Source organism: Chiloscyllium plagiosum, chromosome 35 (genome assembly GCF_004010195.1).
Source record: "Chiloscyllium plagiosum isolate BGI_BamShark_2017 chromosome 35, ASM401019v2, whole genome shotgun sequence".
Lineage (NCBI taxonomy): Eukaryota > Metazoa > Chordata > Chondrichthyes > Orectolobiformes > Hemiscylliidae > Chiloscyllium > Chiloscyllium plagiosum.
The window spans coordinates 5,557,006-5,575,221 of record NC_057744.1 but is presented as its reverse complement, the minus strand read 5'-3'; the positions used below and the strand labels follow the sequence as shown (position 1 = coordinate 5,575,221).

At 42.5% G+C, this 18,216-nt stretch overlaps 1 protein-coding gene across 4 annotated transcripts in view; it reads right to left on the bottom strand.

Annotated features, from left to right (window-relative positions):
• Positions 1-18,216, bottom strand: part of usp28 (ubiquitin specific peptidase 28) — a 90,452-nt gene that overhangs the window by 4,937 nt on the left and 67,299 nt on the right. For 2 of the 4 annotated variants that reach the window (XM_043676542.1, XM_043676545.1), the window contains 6 exons: positions 15,373-15,468; positions 11,470-11,648; positions 10,628-10,706; positions 9,989-10,068; positions 9,575-9,698; positions 3,184-3,379 (listed from right to left, as the gene is read on the bottom strand). In XM_043676542.1, coding sequence (XP_043532477.1) covers positions 3,184-3,379; positions 9,575-9,698; positions 9,989-10,068; positions 10,628-10,706; positions 11,470-11,648; positions 15,373-15,468 — 754 coding nt within the window. The remainder of the gene's footprint in view (positions 1-3,183; positions 3,380-9,574; positions 9,699-9,988; positions 10,069-10,627; positions 10,707-11,469; positions 11,649-15,372; positions 15,469-18,216) is intronic. The other 2 variants (XM_043676543.1, XM_043676544.1) reach the window with 1 other exon arrangement.

Here is an 18,216-nt window from a genome sequence, read left to right as displayed (position 1 = left end):
TGCCATTAAGTGTATAAGTCCTGCTAAGATTTGCTTTCCCAAAATGCAGCACCTCACATTTATCTAAATTAAACTCCATCTGCCACTTTTCAGCCCATTGGTCCATCTGATCAAGATCCTGTTGTAATCTGAGGTAACCCCCTTCGCTGTCCACTACACCTCCAATTTTGGTGTCATCTGCAAACTTACTAACTATACCTCTTACGCTCACATCCAAATCATTTATACAAATGATGAAAAGTAGTAGATCCAGCACCAATCCTTGTGGCACTCCACTGGTCACAGGCCTCCAATCTGAAAAACAACCCTCCACCACCACCCTCTGTCTTCTACCTTTGAGCCAATTTTGTATCTAAATGGCTAGCTCTCTCTGTATTCCATGAGATCTAACCTTGCTAGCCAGTGTCCTATGGGGAACCTTGTCAAACGCCTTACTGAAGTCCATATAGATCACATCTACCACTCTGCCCTCATCAATCCTCTTTGTTACTTCTTCAAAAAACTCAATCAAGTTTGTGAGACATGATTTCCCATTCACAAGGCCATGTTGACTATCCCTAATCAGTCCTTGCCTTTCCAAATACATGTACATCCTGTCCCCCAGGATTCCCTCCAACAACTTGCCCATAACCGAGGTCAGGCTCACTGGTCTACAGTTCTCTGGCTTGTCCTTACCACCCTTCTTAAGTAGTGGTACCATGTTAGCCAACCTCCAGTCTTCCGGCACCTCACCTGTGACTATCAATGATACAAATATCTCAGCAAGGGGCCCAGCAATCATTTCTTTAGCTTCCCACAGAGCTTTAGGGTACACCTGATCAGGTCCTGGGGATTTATCCACTTTTATGCATTTCAAGATATCCAGCACCTCCTCCTCTGTAATATGGACATTTTACAAGATGCCACCATTTATTTTCCTACATTCTACATCTTCTATGTCCTTTTCCATAGTAAACACTGATGCAAAATACTCGTTTAGTATCTCCCCCAACTCTGCGGCTCCACACAAAGGCTGTCTTGCTGATCTTTGAGGGGCCCTATTTTGTCCCTCGTTACCCTTTTGTCCTTAATATATGTGTAAAAACCTTTGCATTCTCCTTAACCCTGTTTGCCAAAGCTATTTCATGTCCCCTTTTTGCCCTCCTGATTTCCCTCTTCAGTATACTCTTGTTGCCTTTATACTCTAAGGATTCACTCGATCTCTCCTGTTAAAGGAGGAGATTAAGAAGTAGCATGATAGAAAGGTTTAGGCAAGCAATTCCAGAATTTTGGACATAGGCAGCTGGAAGAATAGCTGCCAATGGTGGACTATTAAAAAAAATAAGTGAAGTGTCAAAAGGCCAGAGTTGGAAGAGCAAATAAATCTCAGATGGTTATAAGGCTGGATGAGGTCACAGAGATATAGAACAGAGGCTATAGACGGATTTCAAAATATGGATGAGTATTCCCACATCTAGGAGGTTCTGGAAATCTGAAATAAAAAACAAACAAAAGCACTGGAAATATTCAGCATTTCAGACTGTTTCGGTGGCGAGGGGAACAGAGATGGAAGAGCTGATGACCTTTCACCAGAACATGGCAAGTAACCATTAGCATTCTCAAGCTTGACTTCGATCATCTTCCCATCAAGCTCTGCCCATAGCCAACAAGTTCCAAGTCCTTGTGATATATCGATCATACATGAAGCAGGCTTGTTGTGAACAATCTGCAAAGGACCAGGCATTTACAGGCAACAGATGCTTAACAGAGATAACGCCAGTATATCCACAATTAGTCTCTGGTTTATTGGACATGATTATAGAGTAAGTAGTCGATGACTATTGGGGATGTTGGCAAAGTTTTGATCTTAGTGACACAGGTGAAGGCTCAGATATTTTGACGTACACATTGATACCAATTGCCAATTTATACAGATGTTCTACAGTTTTACAAACAAATATGGCTATTATTCCGTACATCAAAGCTTGCCAAGCAAAAGTATTTAGGTCCAAATTACAATAAAGTTATTGTTGAAAAGTTTGTTATTCTGGTTAACTGGATGGCTAGTTTGCAATGCAGAGGGGTACCAGCTGAGGACACCATCAGAGCCCAGCCTTCTCACCTTGACATAGTGGTTGTTAGGTTCAACTCACCACCAGCCGGCTCTCTCTAATCAGAGAGTGGCCTAATGGGAATATGAGACTTTCATTTCACTGTTGAAAGACTAATAACGTTATGTCACAACACCAGTAGTGACAAGAAAGCCAGAATATATTTCCTAATCAATCTCCTCAGAGATATTATTACACAGTGTCATAGAGTCATAGAGATGTACAGCATGGAAACAGACCGTTCAGTCCAACTTGTCCATGCCGACCTGTCCCTATTGTAGTCCCACCTGCAGCACCCAGCCTATATCCCTCCAAACTCTTCCTATTCATATACCCATCCAGATGCCTTTAAAACCTTGCAATTTTAGTAGCTTCCACCACTTCCTCTGGCAGCTGATTCCATACTGTACCACCCTCTGCATGAAAAAGTTGCCCCTTAGATCTCTTTTATATCTTTCCCCCTCACCCTAAACCTAAACCGATTCCCTCTAGTTCTGGACTCCCCCACCCTAGAGAAAAGACTTTGTCTATTTATCCTATCCATGCCCCTCTTGCTGGGACTTGAATCAAGGCCTCCTGACTCAGGAGTATGGACATTACCACGAGAGCCCTTCAGAAAGCCAGGAATCTACTGAACACAGGACTGAACTCAACTGTGATTCTCCTTATTGATGTAAACATCAGAATGGTTTTCCGGCTTCCCAAATTACCACCATCTAGCAAAAATGCAATTTTAGCCACAACAGGGGGGATACCCAAAATTATTGGGAATCTTCAAGGATTGATTGGTACAATCAGCTTCTAACAGCAGGGTGGCAAGTTACCAGAAGCACTGATTTAAATTAGCTGGATAAAGAATCAGAGATGAGGATAACATTTTCAATGTAACTGGTCATGATAATTTCAAATGTGCTGCTGGGAAAGAAAATTCTGAACAGGAATTGGATGAGTGCTCAAAGAGCAAAGGTTTGCAGACCATGGGAAAAGTAGGAATAATGGAAGCTCTTCCAAAGGCCAGCACAGCTATGATGGGCTAAATGAGCCCCTCCTGTACTGTGTGAACTTAAGAACAAATGGTTAGTAAAAGACTTACAATCCATGTCTTCACCGAGGTAGGAACACCAGTGGTTTCTCATCATCTCCACCGCAGCCAGGTCTTCTTTGGAGAGCTCATTGGTGACAATCAGGTGCATGCAAGGAATGACCAGCTCATTCATTATGCTCAACCCTTCTGCTACACTATTTTCATCGCCACTTTCAAATAGGTCGGCTGCACAGGCATTCAGCTCCTGTAACAATCAGTGAGAAATGCAGATCAATACAGTACTCGCAAAAGTAATGCAAAAATTACAGTGTAAGGCACTCATTTTTCCACCACTCTACAGGCCTTTGGTGAGACTACAAACAGTTAAACAGCATGGAAACAGACCCTTCAAACCAACCAGTCCCAAACTGAACTAGTCCCACCTGTCTGCTCCTGGCCCATATCCCTCCAAATCTTTCCTATTCGTGTACTCATCGAAGTGTCTTTTAAAAGTTGTAACTATGCCCACATCCACCACTTCCACAAGCAAACCACGCTCAGTCCAAAAGACTTGCCCCACACGTCTTTTTTAAATCTCTCTCCTCAAAAATACACCTCCTTGTCTTGAAATCCCCCAACCTAGGGAAAAGACATTTACCATTAACCCCTCATGAATTTACAAACCTCGACAAGGTCACCTCTCACCCTCCAACTCTCTGGTGAGAGAAGTTCCAGCCTTTTTTTAATAACTCAAACCTTCCATACTTGGCGACATCCTGGAGTACTGTGTGCAGTTTTGATCTCCTTCTCTGAGGAAGGATGTTTTTGACTATGGAGGGAGTGCAATGATTAGATTAGATTACTTACAGCATGGAAACAGGCCCTTCGGCCAGAACAAGTCCACACTGACCCTCCGAAGAGCAACCCACCCAGACCCAGTCCCTTACATCTAACACTACGGGCAATTTAGCATGGCCAATTCACCTAACCTGCACATTTTTGGATTGTGGGAGGAAACCGGAGCACCTGGAGGAAACCCACGCAGACACGGGGAGAATGTGCAAACTCCACATAGACAGTTGCAACTCATTCAATGCTGGTCTGCCAGACTGATTCCTGGGATGGCAGGACTGAGGAGAAGTTTAAATGGTTAGGACTATGTTCACTGGACCAGACAGGGTAGATGCAGAAAGATGTTCTCAATGACATGGGAGTCCAGACCAGGGGCCACAGTTGAAGGATAAAGGGTAAACCATTTAGGACTGAGATGATGATAAATTCCTTAAGCCAGAGAGTGATAAGCATGTGGAATTCATTAACATCGAAAGCAGTCAAAGCCAAAACATTGCATGATCTCAAGAAGGAGTTGCATATAGCACTTGGGGCTAAAGAGATGAAAGGATGTAGGGGAAAAGTGGAACAGGCACTACCGGAATGAATGGTCAAGCTGGTTCAAAGGGCTGAATGGCCTGCCCTTGCTCCTATGTTTCTATAAATTAGAGAAGTTGGGATTGTTTACCTTGGAGAAGACTGAAGGGAAATCTGATAGCACTGTTCAAAATCATGAGAGGTTTGCTCAGAGTTTTTGGAAGAATATGTCCTCACTCAAAGGATTGAGAATGAGAGGGCACAGATTTAAAGTAATTAGCAGGAGAAGCAGAAGTGATGTGAGGAACATATTTTTCGCTCAATGACGGTTTAAGATCTGGAACGCGCTGCCACAGTGATGTGCAGGCAGGTTCAATCGAGACATTCAAAAGGTAACTAGACAGCTATTTGAAAAGGGATAAATGTGCAACATTAAGCAGAGAAGGCAAAAAGAATGTCATTAAATGAAACGTTCATCCAAAGCAGACACAATAAGTCCAATGGCCTCTTTTGATCCGATTCATTGCATGAAATGCTCAGGTCTTCACTATCGCACAGTTTGCCTTTCTCTGGTTGCTCACTACTGCTGGTAGTTGTCTATCGCCACAGACCCTTACCTAGCAAACACAGCAGGCAGAACACCCGCTTCCCAGCTGTCAAACTGCTATTCCATAGCAAGATACTCAGAAGAGAAGGGCTTGCTAATAATGTTCACAGTGAAACCTCCGTGCAAACATTTTCCCTATGGGACAACCGGCTTCCTCTTACATTTGTGGGCGGCACGGTGGGTGGGCGGCATGGTGGCACAGTGGTTAGCACTGCTGCCTCACAGCGCCGGAGACCCGGGTTCAATTCCCGACTCAGGCGACTGACTGTGTGGAGTTTGCACGTTCTCCCCGTGTCTGCGTGGGTTTCCTCCGGGTGCTCCGGTTTCCTCCCACATCACAAAGATGTGCAGGGTCAGGTGAATTGGCCATACTAAATTGCCCGTAGTGCTAGGTAAGGGGTAAATGTAGGGGTATGGGTGGGTTTCGCTTCGGCGGGTCGGTGTGGACTTGTTGGGCCGAAGGGCCTGTTTCCACACTGTAATCTAATCTAATCTCATGAATACACTGTGAACCATCAGGATTGACCAAGCAGTCTGGGGCTCTGGAAAAAAGCCAAGAGGCAACATGAAGTCTTCACTGTTCTAAAAGGATTTGACATGGAAGACAGAGGGTATGTGTTTCCTCTGGCAGCAAGAATAGACTGTAGAATAGGAACAAGAGGAGGTGATTCAATCCCTTGAGTCTGCTCCACCATTTAACAGGATCATGACTGATTAAATATTCCTCAAATCTACTTTGCTGCCATTTCCCCATAACCCTTGATTCCCCAACTGATCAACAATCTCTCTCAGCTTTAAACATACACAAGGACTCTGCCCCTACAGCTCTCTGTGGCAAGAGGTTCCAAAGACTTAGAACTCTCAGAAGAAATTCCTCCTCATCTCATTGGCATCCCCTTTATTCTGAGAATATGACCTCTGGTCCTAGACTCTACCATAAGGGGAAACATCCTCTCAGCATTTACCCTGTCAAGCCCCTTAAGAATCCGATATATTTCAATGAGATCGCCTCCTATTCCTTTGCACTCCAGTGGGTAGAGTGCCAACCTCTTTAGCCTTTGCTCAAAAGACAATCCCTCCAAACCAGAAATCATCCTTGCGTACCTTCTCTGAACTGCCTTCAATAAAATGATATCCTTCCTTAAACAAGTGGACCAAAACAGCTCATAGTACCCCAGTCTTGTCTTCACCTTGCTGCAGTAAGAATTCCCTTCTCTCTCACTTCACCCTTTGAAATAAGGACCAAAATTCCATTAGCCTTCCTGATTATCTGTTGCACCTGTGTAGTAGTTTTCTGTGTTTTGTGCACAAGTCCCCTAAATCTGCAGTTTTCTGCAGATTTTCTCGATTTAAATGATACTTTATTCTTTTGTTGTCCTTCCCAAATGAACAACAACACAGCTTTTCCTACATTACACTCTATTTTCCACTAACTTAACTTAACTAACTCTCTGTAAATGATTCTCTCTCAACTTGTCTTTTCAACTATTTTTGTGTTATTTACAAATTTGCTTCTTTCCTCTGAGTTATTAATACATATTGCAAAAGCTGCAGTCCCAGCAGTGATCACCGTGGAATCCTATTGGTCACAGGTTGCCAACCTGTATAAGAACCCCTTAACCTCACTCACTGTTTCCTGTGCATTAGCTAATTCTGTATTCATGCCAGTATACTACCTCTAACACCGTGGGCTCTTATGACAACTTTTTGAACTCCTCCTGGAGGTTTAAACACATCTCCTGGTTCCACTCCATCTACTCTGGTTCAGCCTTCCTTGAAAAACTCTAATAAATTAGTCAGACACAATTTCCCACTCATGAAGCCATGCTGACTCTGCTTGATCAGGTTATGATTTTCTGGATATTCTGTTACTTGATGATTGTTACTTATTTAATAATTTATTCCAGTACTTTTCCAACAATAGGTATTAGACTAATCAGGCTATAGTTTCCGGCTTTGGCTTCCATCTGACTTACAGACCATAAAGGGATTTCAGGAGAACCGCATTTGAAAATCTAGAGACTGGTTAGAATGTGGAACTTGTTATACAAGTTGAGTTGAGAAGTGAAGCAAGATTCCAGGGAAACTTAGATAAGTACATGATGGAGAAGGGAACAAATTCCAAATGCTGGAGAAACTCAGCAGGTCTGGCAGCATCTGTGGAGAGTTAGTGTTGAGTCTGGTGTATGACTCTTCTTCAGAACTGAAAGGAATAGAAACCTCTATTGACAAAGTAGGGTAGGAGGAGGCTTTGTGTAAAAGCACCAAATTGTAAAGCACGAATTGAGAGCTAAATAGCATATTCCTGTGCTGGAAGCTAATACTTTATAATTAAAGTTGCAAAAATATATATAGAATGATCAGCACAGAAGCCTTTAAATCAACTTGTCTTTCCAAGTATGGTTACGCAACACAATTACCCTCCAATTCTATCTCCTGGATCTCATTCATTCAGCATACCTTCTTATTCCCTTTTCTTTCACGTACTTGTCTAGTTTCCTATTAAATTATCTAAATAATTGGATCAGTCTTTTCTGAGTTTTCACATTCCAACCACTCTTAGGATTTATCAGGACTGCCAATTATTGGCTAAGCTTGAAAATACCAGTGCAAAAATTCTCAACAAATTTTGAACCCAAATTGACTCTAATTTTCTCTGCTGTGAACTTGATTAACAATTGACAGAAGCAGAAGAGTGACAGAAAGAAATTGGGTAGTTAGATGCAAATCAAGTGCAAGAGGAGAAATAAGGAGAAGACAAGGAAGAATGTTTGAGAAGAGGAGAAAAGACAGACAGAAAATAAACACAAGGAAGCAATTAAAACAATTTACATTTAAAATTCTCCAACATTTTACTAACTGTAGGAATGAGAGTCCACAGTTTAAATTGCTCCCTTTCTGGGTCAGAGAGTGGTATTACAGGAACTTAAATCTAATCAGTAAAAAGGTCCTGACAAGAATAAGTACCTGTCCTAACTTTCTGTGCTGAGACAATCAAAGTGTAACTGCAACAATGCCTTGAAGGTTATGGGGAGCTCGATGGTGAGCTGTAGGCCTGTGGCAGAGCAGTGCAGCAACCTGGGATACCTCAAAAAGTCAAAAAGGCCCTTCAGCCTATCAAATCTATGCTCGTCAAAACAACCACCTAACCATTCTAATCCCATTTTTTAGCACTGGGCCCATACTCTTGTGTGCTTTGACATTGCAAGTGCACATCAAATACTTCTTAAATGTTATGAGAGCTTCTGCCTCTACCACTGCTATAGGTAGTGATTGCCAGATTCCCACCACTCTCTGGGTGAAAAATAAAACTTTTCCTCACATCTCTTCCAAACCTCCTGCCCCTTACCATGAATCTATGTCTATGTCTATGAGTTATTAATCCCTCCAACAAGGGGAAAAAGCTTTTTCCTGCCTACCTTATTCAATTTTGTACATCTCAATCCTGTCCCACCCCAGTCACTTCTGTTCCAGGGAAAATAACCCCATCTATCCAATCTCTCTTTGTAATTAAAACTTTCCAGTCCAAGCAACATCTTGGTAAATTTTATCTGCACCCTCTCCATGGCAATCACATCCCTCTGTAATGTGAACTGCACACATTCCTGATGAAGGGCCTATGCCTGAAATGTCGATTTTCCTGCTCCCCGGATGCTGCCTGACCCACTGTGCTTTTCCAGTGCTATGCTTTTTGACTCTGATCTCCAGCATAGGCAGTCCTCAGTTTCTGTCTCTCTTACTCAGGCTGTGGCCTAACCAACCATTTTTTAAAAAAGCAGTTCCAGCATCACCACCCTGCCCTTAAACTTTATGCCGCAGCGAATAAAGGCAAGTATCTTATATGCCTACTTTATCAGCCTGTCCTGATACCCTTAGGGACCAGTGCAAGTGGATATCTTGGCCCCTCTGATCCTCACCGCTTCCCAAGCTCGTGCCATTCATCATGTATCTTCTGGTCTTGTTTGTCCTGTCCAAACGAAGGATCAGCTCCTTGCCACAAGACACTGGATGACTTACACACGAATAACGGCATCCACATTAAACATGCAGTTACTATGGCAGCACATGCTCTCAGTAAGAGCTTCCTGGCGTTCAGTTAAGGAGTGGGTGAGAGACACAGTAAATGCCTATCAGTTTCAGTACTCTAAGTTGTGAATGTATTTGAGATGCATAAACAGCACGAGACCTCATGCAGCAGCCTAGCCTACCAACCACAGAGAATGATAACAGCAGAAAGAGAGAAAAGTAATTAAAACTGTGATTGCTGCAAATCTGAACTAAAACTGGAAACCACATGAAACAGTCTGTTAACTAGAAAATAAGGAATGACTAACCTTTCAGATAGAGTGTTTCAAATCTATAAACTACACCTGATACATTAACCTGTTTTTAGTACTTGAAGTGTTGCTTATTGCTTAAGTTTTAAAGTTTTCAACAAGAGAGTCAAACTTATCCATGCATTCCTCTTCTTAAAATATCACTGACCAGAAGGCATTTTCTTCTGTAATATGCAATTAGTGTCTCATCAATTCCTCTGTTCTTTCCATTCTTCAGTAGCTTCAAGTTGCTGTGGTATGCGTGGACCAAATAAGTCAAAGATTCACGGCATCTGAAAGCAAGTACCAAATATTAGTTCAGAATATCATTAGGAGATTGATTCTATCATGGTTACAAGAAGTGTCTGACTAAGACAAGAGAAGATCGTTCAACCCATCAATCCAATTGCCATTGACATGCAACGCCTTTTCCGTTAAACCTCATCCCTACGTCTTCCATTAAGAGTTCTTTCTAAGGTGGGGGAAGTGATGCCCATTTAAACCACAAGGACTAGAACACTCTGTTTACTTTCCAAGCATTCCAAAGGAATTCCATCCTGCTTTTCAAGCAATCAATACGTACTTGCCATTTTGATAGCACTCCAGTCCAGTAAGGAGATAGACAGAAACCTTCCGGAACAAACTGTAGTCCTCATGCCATTCCTGTAAATGAAACCAGGAACATGTCATTGAATTAATTACTGAAATGTGGTGTAAAAAGCTCCCAACAGTCTAATAACCTTGGTCACAGTGGCTGCCACAGTCAATGCTATCAGTTTTCATTCACTGCATCTGTGAGCATGTTTAGAAGGCAAATGTGCAATTTCTGGATTCCACTTAAATCCAAATGCTGCGTGGAAAGAATTCTCAGGGAAGGCTGAAAATGGCTTTCGTAACTGGCAAAATAAAAATGACCAAAAAACAAAACAAGAGGAAAACCCAATAGGAGTGTTACAACTAAAGTGGAAAAACTAAGGTCCCCGTCGGACTGTGTGCATTTGCAACAACAACAATGGCCTTGTCCTTCTTCATTAAGGAGCCCAAATAAAACTCTGCATTGTTGGTCTACCTACAGCAGGTGGACTGCAGCGGTTCAAGAAGGCAGCCTACCACTACCTTCTCAAGGGCAAATAGGGACAGGTAATAATGCTGGCTCAGTCAGCAAAGCACACTGTCCATGAGTGAATAAAAAAAAACATACAGAAGGCTAATGCAGCTTCACCTTGTATTCCTGCATGTCCATATCTGAGGGTCCAATGAGCTTCAGCTTTGATTGTGCCACCTTCATTATACTTATAGACCTAGGAGTTGATCACAAGACGGTGGGTTACGTTTTGAAGCAATATGTGAGTCCACAGATTGTTAAATACATTTTAAGCATGTGGATCCATGAGTCAAACTCTGTGTCCTTCCACCTTGGGTTCTGATGCCTGGCAATGCTGACACAACAAAATTTCATTTTGCTGCCAGTTGTTTATAGTCCAAGTGCTGTAATGTTCACAAGGTTCGCGGTGTGGCTGGTACGAATTCATAGCACAAAATTGTCCAGTAAAGGAGCAATAACAAGCATTATGTGGGAAGCAGGAAGTACTGCAGAGGTTGGGTCCTTTTTAAAATTCTAGAGCCTTAGTGTACATCCTCCTGAGGTTTTACCCAAACAAACAGCACATTTGCCTTACCTCACTCCTCCAGTTTTGATCTAAATGCTGCTTGAATCCCAAGAGGAAGTATCCTCAATCTGGATTCAAATAGAGCTCCACCTTCTAATTTACATTTACAAACTCAGACCTGAGTGATTTTTCAAGTGTGAAACAGTGTGCAAAAAATAACTCTCGGAAAATCACCCCCATTTCAACATCCATTTTTTGATTATTAGAAACAATTATGCATTGACTTTTCTTTTGATGATTTTGCTTCCACATCATACTTTTCATTATAACCACTCCTGCTTCATTATGTTGAAGGTGTTGATTAAATATATGTTGTTGCTGTTGATCTACATAGGGCGGAAATTGGACATTGAAAGCAGGAGTTCGACATGCACAGGGTTAAACTGATCTCCACCTTTCATCGTAGCTGAGGTTTTTATCTGCAAACTGTTCCAGAAGTGTCCGCTCGATCACCCGTTTGGAAGCTTTGTTCTGAAAGAAGTAAACGAGAACGTGCTGGAGCCGAGGATCATTCTGAGGTGTTGGCTTGTCCTTGGCCAAGTCAAACAGCCGTGAGTACTCTTCATGGAATGCCTAGGGATGGTGGTGCAGCAGGGTGGGAAAAGGAGAGATCAGAAACATGCAACTCAGCACCAAATCATAACTTGGAGGCTGAAAGAAAACCAGCAAAAACTTACGAATGGTGAAAACTAAAAACAGACAATGAGAGGCACCATCTTGGAGAGATGGTTAGAGATCAGAACTAGTGTGCAACAAACAACATAGTTTTTTTTATAGTACTGACCAAATCAAAGAGGGGCAGTAAGTATCCCTACACCAGCTCTGATGAGGCCACTCCATCCAGATCACTGACTTATTTAAGGAAGGATATACTCATATGGGAGATAGTATAGTGAAGGGTCACAATGTTAGTTTCTGGAATAAGAGGGTTATCTTCTGTATAAATTGGGCTTATACTCTCTAATCTTCAGGAAAATGAGATATATCAAAAGACAATAGATTCTGAGGGGACTTGATAGGCCTGAGACTGAAAGGTTGTTGCCCACTGGTTAGGCATGCTAGCATATGGGATTGATCATTCAGGACTGAGATGAGGAGCACTTTTTTCATTCAAAGGGCTGTGACCTTATAGAATTCCTGATCATAGAGAGTTTCCATCAATGAGTGCATTTAAGATACAGATTTGATTTCTTCGCAAATCAAAGGATATGGGAAGTTGTGTTGAAGAAAATCATCCATAATTATATATTGAATTACAGAGTTGGTGGTTCAAGGGCCCATAAGATTTAGGAGCAAGAGTAGTAGACATCACAGTTCTTGATTTCAGTGACATCTCATTTTTCACTTCAACTTCTAACATGCAAAAGTGTTTTCGTTATAAGATAACAAACAGCCAACCATCTAAATAGAGCCACTGGGAGCCACGGCAGGAAGAATAGGCCTGAAGGGTCGATGTCAAAAAATGTGTAACAAAGCTGTCTCTTTAGAGATAGCTACTACCCAATAGATTTACTAATGCCTTAACTTTTGTGGAACAGAACACGTGTTTAATAACTTAATGCAGAGGTGCCTTAAACACATTCTCTGTGCTTTAGAAAATACTTAATGTAGCATTTGTTTCACTTGAATGACAGTGAGAGAGAAAATACTAAAACCACAACACTTCTGTCTAATTTCCAACTTCCAATCAATTTATCAATCACTTTTTCAGTGATTGCACAATTAAATACAGTGAAAGTGGAGGGTGCATTTACAAAATTATTTATCATGCACATTCAGAAGTACAGAGCACAATTGTTATTGGATAAAAGCAAATTACTGCACAATGGTTTTTTTGAGTTTTTCTGAAGAAGTTATATTTATGTTAACAGTTTTTGTCTCCACAGATGTCACCAGGCCTGCTAAGCATCTCTATCCAGCACCTTCTCCTGTTGTTGCAGTTAATTAACTAATTTAATTGATTTAACCATTTACTTGCTTTTCTCCATTCTAATGCACATGTAGCCTAGTAGGCTTGGATGCAGGTGTAAAATTTAACTTTATCTTCTCATCAATGCTTAACAAGTTGCTGAAACTAGTTTCTCTTCCACGCCCCCCCCACCCCTCCCCACTCCACATCATATCACACATTCTCCAGGGAAACCATATTCAAAGAGGACAATCAATCAAATAAGACTCATAATTTATGCTTAGAATCCATTCAAGGACTAGCCACCCGGGTCCCAGAGATCAGGATGGACTTTGGGTCTTTGGATAACTACCCGTAATTTTTAAGGCTTAAGATATGTTTACGGTACCAGGCAATAGTAGCATTAGACAAGAATAAAGGTGTAATCCCCCTCTGAGTAACCTGTTAACTTTACTGTATGCAGTGTAAAATCTAGCCATATTGGTCAGGAATGTAGAAATCAAAATACAGATATTGGAATTGTGAAAATAATGAGCTTCCTCAAAATATCTTTTTAGTTATTGATAATCTGCTGTGTGTTTTCAATCATTTCTATTCTTTTAGATTAGATTAGATTACATTACAGTGTGGAAACAGGCCCTTCGGCCCAACAAGTCCACACCGACCCGCCAAAGCGAAACCCACCCATACCCCTACATTTACCCCTTACACAACACTACGGGCAATTTAGCATGGCCAATTCACCTGACCCTGCACATCTTTTGTGACTGTGGGAGGAAACCGGAGCACCCGGAGGAAACCCACGCAGACACGGGGAGAACGTGCAAACTCCACACAGTCAGTCGCCTGAGGCGGGAATTGAACCCGGGTCTCAGGCGCTGTGAGGCAGCAGTGCTAACCACTGTGCCACCGTGCAGGATTTCAGCTAAACTCTGCTTCCTGTATCCCAGCTCCAACCACATCAGATTCATCCATCACCCTATACCTGCTGACTTATACTGGCCACTGGTCAGGTCAAATTTCGATTCAAAAATAGTTTTCCTTGCTTTCAAATTTCTTCATAGTCTCAACCACTCTCTTTCTCTAAGCTCTGTCACATCTACAAACTTCAGGGATATTTATGCTGACCTCTTCAGCATATCTAATATTAATTAATCAACTGAGAGAAGCTGTGCCATCAGATGTCTGCATCCCCCTTCCCCTCACTCCACCCCGACACAACCCAGAACTCTTCACTTCCCTCTCCTGTTAAGATCTTCTTTAAACCCTCCACTTCAGCCAAACCTTTGGTCACTTCTCCTAATGAGACTTGATTAGGTTAGATTCTCTACAGTGTGAAAACAGGCCCTCCGGCCCAACAAGTCCACACCGACCCTCCGAAGAGGAACCCACCCCGCCCCCCCCCCGACTAATGCTCCTAATAACTATGGACAATTTAGCATGGCCAATTTTCACCTGAACTACACACCTTTGTGACTGTGGGAGGAAACCGGAGCACCCGGAGGAAACCCACACAGACACAGGGAGAATGTGCAAACTTGGTTTGGTCACGTTCTTATGAAGCCATTTGGAACTATGAAGGTGCAACGTCTCACTGAATAACTTGTTAAATTCACTGTTGATCATGACTATGTTGGTCAGCAAAGTGGGAATAAAGAGAAATATGAGATACAAATGTGAGGAACCTGAAATCAAAATAAAATTCTACATTATCGCTTTAATGTCTCTTAAGTCGCTGATAGCGTGTTGTGCATTTTCAGCCATTTCTATCCTTGTTCCTAGGGGTTCAGGTCAAGCCTTAGGCCCTTGCTTCTGTGCATTTTTAAAGTGTGCAGCTACACTCTGAGTGGCAAAAGGTACATCACTGGCATGAGGAAGAGGAAAAGAAATCAGCAAGCTTTCCACCTGATTGTCCCAGCTTCCCAGGGGCAGGCTGGAAAATGGGGCTGACATGATAACCAAGATCAGCACAAAATCATTGAATGCTGGAACAGGTTTGACAGGCCAAATGGCCTATTCTCCTTCCTATGTTCCTACAAGTACTAGTTATCAGATCAGTTCTGATACCAGACAAGTAACCTTCAAAAGAGCACGATATAAATACCTTAAGTGAGATACATTTTTAGGGCTACAGGGAAAGAGAAGAGGGAATCAATCTAATTGAGTTTAATCCAACATAAAGAGTTGGCACAAGGCACAATGCGATAAATGGCCTCCTTCTGCAGTGTAAGATTGAGTAAGAAATGGTGTTCCAACATGAGGAGCTTGTAAAGGGAGTAGGATATCAGAAGATATTAAATCCACAGGAAATGTACACAACCCAGGTGGAAATTCGGCACAACACGGTTCTAAAAACTGCATGCACAGCAAAGCACTTAATAGAAATACCTTTATTAGCCCTGCCTCAGCACCATCCCGATCATAGACTTCTCTGGACTTGACAATAGCCAGAATGATGCCTTGCATAGCCGGACTTAACATTTCCTGCCACAAGAGGGCAGAAGGAGGAAAAACATCAAGAACAGACAGACAAAATGAGAAAGGTCATCAAACCAAAGACACATGAAAGGTACAAGCTGTACATAAACTGCAAAATCCTTACTGAATTGCAAAAACATATGGGTGGCAGCCAATGAGTCTCGCGCCAAAAATCTGTGTCGTTTGAATAGGATTATGGTTTTCAAACTGGAGACTTGTGATAGGATTGGGAGAATTTGTAATCCCCAGGGGATTGAGAATTGGATGAAAGATGAAACATCTGTACAGAGGCTGGGTCCCGTCACTAAGTCACCCTTTATTTACTAGGGCCCAGTTCACTGGCTGTGACCGGCCAGCCAGCTCAGAGTCAATTCTCAACTGCAGAGATTCTGAGCTCCTGATTACGGGGTTTTTAGGGAAATCAAAAAGGGAATGCACGTGCCCACATCCAATGCTCCATCGATGACCATCACATGGTTCACGGACTCCACAGCTCCACAAAACAAGCAGCTGGGCTGAGAGTCCGTGAACCACCACAATCTGCAGTTGCAGGGGACTGCCATGCGCAGTACCCTCCACCCCAGATCCCTGAGAGAAAGAGGGAGAACTCCTGCGTAGAGTGCCATCCACTGGGGATCCCTACTACCCGGTGGCAAATGGGCACGCCAAGGCGTGTCCGGGTGGTGAATGAGGGAGAAAAGGTGGACGGTGTGCAGCAGCAGTCTGTACAAGGCCCGCCATGATATGTCCCTGAAGGGGAAACTCCTGAATACATTTGGTCAGCCAAGGCTTTCTTGATTGGTTCAAAGTTAAAAATCACACAACACCAGGTTATAGTCCAACAGGTTTAATTGGAAGCACACTAGCTTTCGGGGCGCCGCTCCTTCATCAGGTGCTTATGGAGGACACAATTGTAAGGCACAGAATTTATAGCAAAAGTTTACAGTGCTCCGAAAGCTAATGTGCTTCCAATTAAATCTGTTGGACTATAACCTGGTGTTGTGTGATTTTTAACTTTGTACACCCCAGTCCAACACGGGTATCTCCAAATCTTGATTGGGGTTGTTAACTTGAACCAATCAAAAACCTTGCAGTTACAGAGGTCAACCTGGTCCCAAATCACTACAAAAGTGCTTAAGGATGAGGAAGGTGCTTACTTGGAAAGTAGGGTAGTAGTTGACAAAGAGAAAGGACGACAATGAATTGAGATCTACAGCCAGCTACTTCTCAATTATTTCAAGGCTACACAAACTATCCCTGGATCCATGTTCTGCAAACATTTTCCCTATTTACATTTGTAATTAGTAATTCTATACATTCCTGGATTGTTGCCTGAGTAACACATTTCTGTCTTTGCCAATCAAAACTTTTGCCATTATTTACAGAGTGTTCCGGGGATGTGTCAATATTTTTGAGGTGGTTCCCTGGGCATTAGCAGAAAGAGTGATGGATGAAGAACTCCAAAGTACGTTTCCAAGGGCATGCACATCTATTTTAAAAAGAAAAAGGTACAATAGTACACGGAAAGGGAGGGTGTGCGGGGGGAATGGGGTTAAACGGATGGTTCTCACAAGTGATGATATTAAGATTAACAGCAGCACAGTGTACACATTGTGACAGGGTGGTGAAACATTAATTAATTAGAGTGATTATGGAAGCATACCAAGGAAACTGGGCTTTTGTTTGCAGAATGTGGAGTTTTTTGATTCAATACCCATTCCCGAGGAGGGATTGAGTTAGGAAGGGGGAATTGGACAGTTGGCAAACCTAAACTAGTCGCAACACTTTACAAAAGACGACTCTAGAGCAGCAATGTAATAGTTTTTTTTAATAATTCATTCATGGGAAGTGGCCATCATCAGCGTTCCATATAACTTCCTTTACGGCTGTGTAGACCTCCAAGGTCTGTGCCTGGCTGTGACTAAATTCCCGTGATTGCCACGTCAACGCCAATCACCTTGCAGCGGCTGCATGAATGTGCAGCTCAGAGAGAACTTTGGTTGTCGCTGGTTCAGCCAACACGTGTTGTCCATCTCTAACTGCCCTTGCGCTGCTTTCTTGAACAGCTGCCACATGATGTTGGTAGAACTCTGTCAAGGAGGGAGTTCCAGGATTTTCACCCAGCAGCAGTGAAGGGAAATGGTGTTATATTTCTAAGTCAGGATGGAGTGCGACTTTGAAGGGAAGTGGTGGCATTCCCATCTGCTGCCCTTGTCTTTCGAGATGGTGGAGTATGTAGTTTGAAAAGTGAAGGAATCTGGGTGAGTTGCTGCAGTGCACCTTGTAAACGGTACATATTGCTGCTACCGCGTAGTGGTGAAGGGAGTGGATGTTGAAGGTGGTGGCAGGGGTGCTGATCAAACAAACTGCCTTATCCAAGACATTGTCAAACCTCTTGGGGGCTTGGAGCTGCACTCATCCAGCTTAGGAGGATGTCATAAACCTAGGAGTGAGAGGCATGTGGCGAGACACAGGCAGTGGGGCAATCTGTTTACCTATTACACCTTGCACCAAAGTAAATAGAAAATTATTAAAACAAAAAACAAATGGAACCTCAAAGAACTTTTTCAACATTTGCAGTAACCCTAAAAAACATTAGTTTAGTTTTAACAACACACATTTGGCACTTTTATATTTTAAGGGCTCCACATTTGCATCATCAACTGTAGAAACAGTCTGAACCGAGCTGAGAACTCGAGCAAGGGACTCCAAACACACATTGGAGGAATATGCAGTGAGAATACCTGACTGACT